The 7,439-nt window shown below is 38.8% G+C and overlaps 1 protein-coding gene across 1 annotated transcript; it reads left to right on the top strand.

Annotated features, from left to right (window-relative positions):
• The first annotated feature begins 871 nt into the window (after positions 1-871).
• On the top strand, positions 872-1,864 carry LOC107493549 (uncharacterized). The gene is made up of 2 exons (XM_016114635.1): positions 872-1,062; positions 1,243-1,864. Exons 1-2 carry the CDS (start codon positions 872-874, stop codon positions 1,862-1,864), a joined length of 813 nt encoding a protein of 270 aa, XP_015970121.1.
• Positions 1,865-7,439: the final 5,575 nt, after the last annotated feature.

Below are 7,439 nucleotides of genomic sequence, written 5' to 3' on the forward strand. Positions count from 1 at the left end.
CTAGCCACGAGTTTGCATGAAGTGAATCACGTGCACCAACGGTGCGTATGCATATAGTGCGCGTACGCATCCTTATACGTATAGCAACTATGACAAATCTTATATCGTTTCGAAGCCCCAGATGTTAGCTTTCCAACCCAACTAGAATCACATCATTTAGACCTCTGTAGCTCAAGTTATGGTCGATTAAGTACGAAGAGGTCGGCTTGACAGCTTTTGCGATTCTTTCATTTCTTCATGAGTTCTCCAACTTTACATGCTTTTCCTTCATTTCCTTGATCCAATCTTTGCCTCCTAAATCTGAAATCACTTAACAAACATATCAAAGCATCTAATGGAATCAAGGTAAATTACATTTAACTATTTTAAAACCTAAAAAGCATGTTTTCACTCTTAAGCACAATTAAAGGAGAAGTTATAAAACTATGCTATTTCAATAGATAAATGTGGGTAAAAGGTTATAAAATTCCCTAAATCAAGCACAAGATAAACCCTACAAATGGGATTTATCAATGTGCATAACTAAGGTGCTGGACAGAATGAGTTCCATGGAGACACTTATAATTCATCATGGAAGAACCACCCCAATTTGAGGTGGGCAGGAAACCAAAACTCATGGCAAAGAAATTCAAACCAAAACAACTCCCGCAATACAAACCACCAGAACCATCAAACCACTAACCAAAATCCATATAGAAGACCACAAAATAACCAACCTCCATCCACTTACTATCCACCCAATAACCCCTTAGCTAACCGCAATATTTTTCATCCGCCATCTACATCTCACACTCAACCACAACCACCCCAAGAGTCCCAAAGAATCTCCAACTTGGAGATATTGATGAAGAAGATGCTAAAGAATCAAGAGATGACCAATAAGAATCATGAGGCTTCAATGAGGAATTTAGAGAGACAAATTGGACAATTGTCCAAAAATCAAGCTGAGAGACCCACCAATGTTTTCCCAAGTGATACCATTCCAAATTCCAAAGAAGAATGCAAGGCAATTCAACTTAAAAGTGGAAGGACACTGGAGAATGACAAGGTTGACAACAAGAAGTAAGTAAAGGAGGATAAGCATGACCAAGAGGCAGCTGAAGAGAAGGATAAAGAGAGTTCAAAGAAGGAAGAGGATGAGCCACAAGCTTCAAAGAAAAGAAAACAAGTCATTATAGAACCCCCACAAGAACAGAGGAAGGAGGTTAAATCTTACATTCCTCCTCTGCCATATCAACAAAGGTTGCAAAGAGAGCTTAAGGACCAGCAATTCCCCAAGTTCCTAGAGGTTTTCAGGAAGTTGGAGATCAACATCCCCTTTGCTGAGGCATTGGAGCAAATGCCTTTGTATGTAAAATTTCTAAAGGAACTCATCAACAAGAAGAGAAGCTGGAATGAAAAGGAGACTGTGATCCTGACACAAGAGTGCAGTGCTCTAATCCAAAGAGGTCTCCCACCAAAACTTAAAGACCCAGGGAGCTTCATCATATCATGCACCATAGGCAACATGACATTAGAAAAGGCTCTCTGTGATTTAGGTGCTAGCATCAACTTGATGCCTCTCTCCTTAATGAAAAAGCTTGCAATAAAGGAAGTTAAAACCGCTAGAATGTCACTCCAAATGGCAGATAGATCACTCAAGATACCTAATGGAGTTGTAGAGAAGTTGTTAATGAAGGTTAGAGATTTTGTTTTCCCTGCTAATTTTGTCATTTTGGACACGGAGGAAGAGGGACACAACTCAATCATATTGGGGCGACCTTTCTTATCCACAGCAAGAGCTATCATTGATGTAGAGAAAGGAGAAATGATCCTCCGGGTGCATGATGAACAAATGATCATTAATGTCTTTAAAGCCATGTAATACCCCCCTGAGAAAGAAAAGCATATGAAAGTGGAAATGATAGAAGACTTGATGGAAGTATTTGAAGCCCAAGGTCAGGAGGAACAAAAAGAAGAAAGGGAAGCAGATCAAGATGTCACAGAAGAAAGACTAGCTGAAACCTCTTTTGAAGGCAAGAAAGAGCAAGAATTGAAGTCCCTCCCTCCTCATCTCAAGTATGTATTTCTTAGAAGAGAAGAGACCCTGCTAGTAATCATTAATTCATCCTTAAACATGGAAGATGAATCAAAGCTGATTGAAGTGTTAAGTGTTTAAAGCTCACAAGACAACTTTAGGATGAACAATTGATGATATTAAGGGCATAAGCCCCACCATCTGCATGCATAAAATCTTGCTGAAAATAGATTCAAGACCAGTGGTGCATCCTTAGAGGAGACTAAACCCAACCATGAAAGAGGTAGTCCAGAAAGGAAGTAATGAAATTGTGGAATGTTGGGATTATCTATCCAATTTCTGACAGTCCGTGCGTAAGCCCAGTTCAAGTGGTGCCAAAGAAAGGTGGAATGACTGTCATCACCAATGAAAAAAATGAACTCATTCCCACAAGAACTATAACAGGGTAGAGGATGTGTATTGATTATAGAAGACAGAATGAGGCTACAAGAAAAGATCACTTCCCTCTCCCTTTCATTAATCAAATGTTGGAAAAATTGGCTGGCCATGCTTACTACTGCTTCTTGGATGGATACTCTGGATATATCTAATAGTGGTGGATCCCAGGGACCAAGAAAAGACTTCATTCACCTGTCCATTTAAAGTTTTCGCATACAGAGGGATGCCCTTTGGGCTATGTAATGCTCCAACAACCTTTCAAAGGTGTATGCTCTCCGTATTCTCTGACATGGTAGAAAAATTTTTAGAGGTCTTTATGGATGATTTTTCTATCTTCGGTAACCCTTTTGATACTTGTTTGTAACATCTAACCCATGTCTTGAAAAGATGCCAAGAAACAAATTTAGTTCTGAACTGGGAAAAATACCATTTCATGGTACCAGAAGGAATTGTTCTTGGGCATAAGGTTTCAAGTAAGGATATAAAAGTTGACAGAGCCAAGATAGAGATTATAGAAAAGTTTTCTGTGCCAGTTAATGTGAAAGCAGTAAGAAGCTTTCTTGGGCATGGTGGGCTTTATAGAAGATTCATCAAGGATTTTTCAAAAATAGCTAAACCACTTAGCAACTTGCTAGTGGTTGAAAATCCTTTTATCTTTGATGAAAATTGCAAGCATGCCTTTGCAACCTTGAAAAACAAACTCATTATAGCACCAATCATCACACCCCCAGATTGGAGACTTCCTTTTGAACTCATGTATGATGCAACTGATGTTGCAGTTGGTACTGTATTGGTACAAAAGAAAGACAAGCTGCATCATGTTATATACTATACAAGCAAAGTGTTGAATGAGGCGCAGAAGAATATACCACCACAGAAAAAGAGCTTTTGGCTATTGTATATGCATTTGATAAATTTATATAATACTTGATTGGTTCAAAAGTTGTGGTATATACTAATCATTGATGACATGACATCATGTCATATTTTTCTATGCTTTTTCATACAAGAAATTGATAATTAGTGCTTAAATATTGCATTCTTTTGTGTTTAAATGGTATATTTCCTTGATCTTTTGATTTGATAAACTTTGTAGGAAATAAGAAGAAAAAGAAGCAAAAAAGCACAAAATAAGCTAAAAAGGAAAAAAGAAGAGTTTTGGGCCACAATTTGAAGTTAAAACACACTTTGATGCCTTAGGCCACGCTTTCAAAAGCGTGGCCCATGACCAAGTAGCGCTCAAACAAGGCATCAGCGCCCAATTTGATGAGAGCGCTAAGTTAAAATAGTTAACTTAACTTTTTCGGGTTTTTCTTTCTAGCCTTGTGACAACATGTCCATGCCTCCTTCAAAGGGCCATAACATGAGCTACAGATGTTCAATTGATGTTCTTCTAGTTGCGTTGGAAAGCTGATATTCAAAGCTTTCCAACGCTATATAGAAATCCATATTTGGCATGAAATTGGAGCACAAGTGAAAGGCATCTTTAAGGCCCAAAAATCAACCAAAAATGGGGCAGCCAAGGCACGAAGAGGGGGTCACCAAGAAAAGCAAGGCAAAGCACCCAAATTGGGGCACCCAAGGTTCGAAATGGGGAACAAGAGGAATGAAAGAAAGGGTGCTAGGTGAACTTAGTTCACTGAGCACTATGCTTCACAAATTGTTGGCACTCAAAATGGCTTCACCAGGGCTCGAAGTGAAGACCAACTCAAGGCATGTAGCGCTTAGTTCACACTCTTAACTGAGCAAAGGGATGTTTTCCTCCACCACAAGGGATGCAAGTCATTATTCTAATGATGGCTGGGAAGGGAATTCTAATGCTCCATATGATATTCATCCAAAGATATCATCACTTGACCATGCTTCAACAAAAAGCCCCTTTCAAAACTTACTGATGAGCGGATAATTTATTCGCTTTTTAGCATTGTTTTTACATAGTTTTTAGTACGATTTAGTTAGTTTTTAGTATATTTTTATTCGTTTTTAAGAAAAGTTCACATTTCTGAACTTTACTATGAGTTTGTGTATTTTTTGTGATTTCAGGTATTTTCTGGCTGAAATTGAGGGACCTGAGCAAAAATCTGATTCAGAGGCTGAAGAAGGACTGCTGATGTTGTTGGATTCTGACCTCCCTGCACTTGAAATGGCTTTTCTGGAGCTACAAAAGTTCAAATGGCGCACTCTTAACTGCGTTGGAAAGTAGACATCCAGGGCTTTCCAGCAATATTTAATAGTCCATACTTTGCCCAAGTTTAGACGACGCAAACTGCCGTTTAACGCCAGCTTTCTGCCCTATTCTGGCGTTAAACGCCAGAAACAAGTTACAAGCTAGAGTCAAACGCCAAAAACAAATTACAAACTGGCGTTTAACTCCAAGAGAGGCCTCCACATGTGAAAGCTTCAATGCTCAGCCCAAGCACACACCAAGTGGGCCCCAGAAGTGGATTTCTACATTATTTACTTATTTCTGTAACCCTAGTAAGTAGTTTAGTGTAAATAGAACTTTTTACTTTTGTACTAGGGATCCTTTTCCCTATTTTTGGATTCATATGCCATTTGGGGAGGCTGGCCATTCGGCCATGCCTAGACCTTGTTCTTATGTATTTTCAATGGTGGAGTTTCTACACACCATAGATTAAGGTGTGGAGCTCTGCTGTTCCTCGAGTATTAATGCAAAGTACTATTGTTCTTCTATTCAATTCATGCTTATTCTTATTCTAAGATATTCATTTGCACACAAGAACATGATGAATGTGATGATTATGTGACACTCATCACCATTCTCACTTATGTACGCGTGATTGACAACCATTTCCGTTCTACATGAAAACAAGCTTGAATGTATATCTCTTGGATTTCTAATCAACAATTCACATTGACTCCCCTCTGACAATGGGGCATCTGAATTCGGGATCAGATTCTTCGTGGTATAAGCTAGAATCAATTGGCAGCATTCTTGAGATCCGGAAAGTCTAAACCTTGTCTGTGGTATTCCGAGTAGGATCTGGGATGGGATGACTGTGATGAGCTTCAAACTCGCGACTGTAGGGCGTGGTGACAGACGCAAAAGGATAGTAAATCCTATTCCTACATGATCGAGAACCAACAGCTGATTAGCCATACAATATCTGTGCATCGTATTTTTCATCTGAGACGAGCAATCCAACAGTTGAACAGCCGTACAGAAACCATAGAGGACCATTTTTACTGAGAGGACGGGAAGTAGCCATTGACAACGGTGCCACCCAACATACAGCTTGCCATGGAAAAGAGTATGAAGGATTGGATGAAGGCAATAGGAAAGCAGAGATTCAGAAGGAACAACGCATCTCCATACGCTTATTTGAAATTCCCACCAATGAATTACATAAGTATCTCTATCTTTATTTTATCTTTATTTATCTTTTAATTATCAAAACTCCATAACCATTTGAATTCGCCTGACTGAGATTTACAAGGTGACCATAGCTTGCTTCAAGCCGACAATCTGCGTGGGATCGTCCCTTACTCACGTAAGGTTTATTACTTGGACGACCCAGTGCACTTGCTGGTTAGTTGTGCGAAGTTGTGAAAAAGAGTTGAGATTACAATTGTGCATACCAATTGTTGGCGCCATTGAGATCACAATTTTGTGCACCACTTACCACCCACACAAACTTCCATGAACCAAAGGCTCTCAAAGCTTGAGTCCATGCTCAAAAGACATGAGGAGAAAACAAAGAAATTCTGAAAAGAACAAGAGAACTTCCTCACAATCATGGAAGTGCAGGTAGAACAATTGTTGAATGCAAGGGAGGAGGAAATGGAAAAACAAGAACACAAGGTCCTTGTGTCAAGTGAAATTGCAAAGAAGGAAGAGGTGGTGGCAATATTTGAACCTGAAACTGCACTTGAGATGACAAGAGAACATGAAAACTCACAACCTCCTCAAACTCCCCTGGACCAATATGTCTCAACAATTGAATCTGTGATTAAAGAATACTAAGAGGAGATGAAGAAATGTTGGGAAGATAAACAAACCTCCTCCATTAAAGAGTTATTAAGTCAAATGTTGAGTGCAAGGAAGAAAGTGGAAGAGCAAGAAAGTGAGGAAGACACTCAAGAGAAGTCAGAATCAATTGAAGCAGAGAAGTGCATAGAGGAAGAGCTCATGGAACCACCAATTCAAAAGGCTCTGAATGAAGACAAAACTCCAATAATCACACAGCAACCAAGTCTTGAATCCAAAGAAGTGAAGGCAACTAACAAGAGCACCAATCCTGTCCCTAATCCAGCAAGCAAGATCAATCAAGCCATTTACAAAAGGAAGCTTGCTGAGGAGAGGCCAAGACAATGGACAGTAGCTGAATCTTCTTCCCCATTGAGGTCATTCCTCATAACAAATTGGAAGAAGAGAAAGAAAGTGAAGAACATGTCAACCGTAGGTAACATTTCTTTTCCTTGCTTGGTTTACTTTCTCTGCCTGCTTTGTTTAAAATTCAATAAATTGGCATATGATTACATTCTAAGTTTGGTGTTGCCCTCCAACAAATTATTTTCAATCTTTCTGGATGATTGCATAAAAAATGGAAGTGTCATACTAATATTCTATGTTTGGCGTGCCACTTAATTTTCTATGCAATTCATTAAGCAACACCACTTGTCTGCATAATCATAATGCCCTTTGCAATATTATCTTTATTTTAGTTAGACAATTTTAATTTTCTCTTTGTTTTAAGTCATTTTCTAGTTTTTAATGCTTTCTGTTATTAGCTGTTTTTGTTAATACATCACCAAGAAATCCTTATTCATGACAGATTCTTGGCTTGGTGATTGTATTTAACATATAACAGTTTCATTTCATCTTAGTTCAAATAAAATGGACATGTGATTGCATTCTAAGTTTGGTGTTGCTATGCAACAAAATTTGGTTCCAATCCTTACTTGATACTTGCATCAATTCCAAGTGAAAGTGTCACACTAAGTTTGATGTGCCACTTATCTT

This window comes from Arachis duranensis, chromosome 6 (assembly GCF_000817695.3).
Source record: "Arachis duranensis cultivar V14167 chromosome 6, aradu.V14167.gnm2.J7QH, whole genome shotgun sequence".
NCBI classification, from domain to species: domain Eukaryota; kingdom Viridiplantae; phylum Streptophyta; class Magnoliopsida; order Fabales; family Fabaceae; genus Arachis; species Arachis duranensis.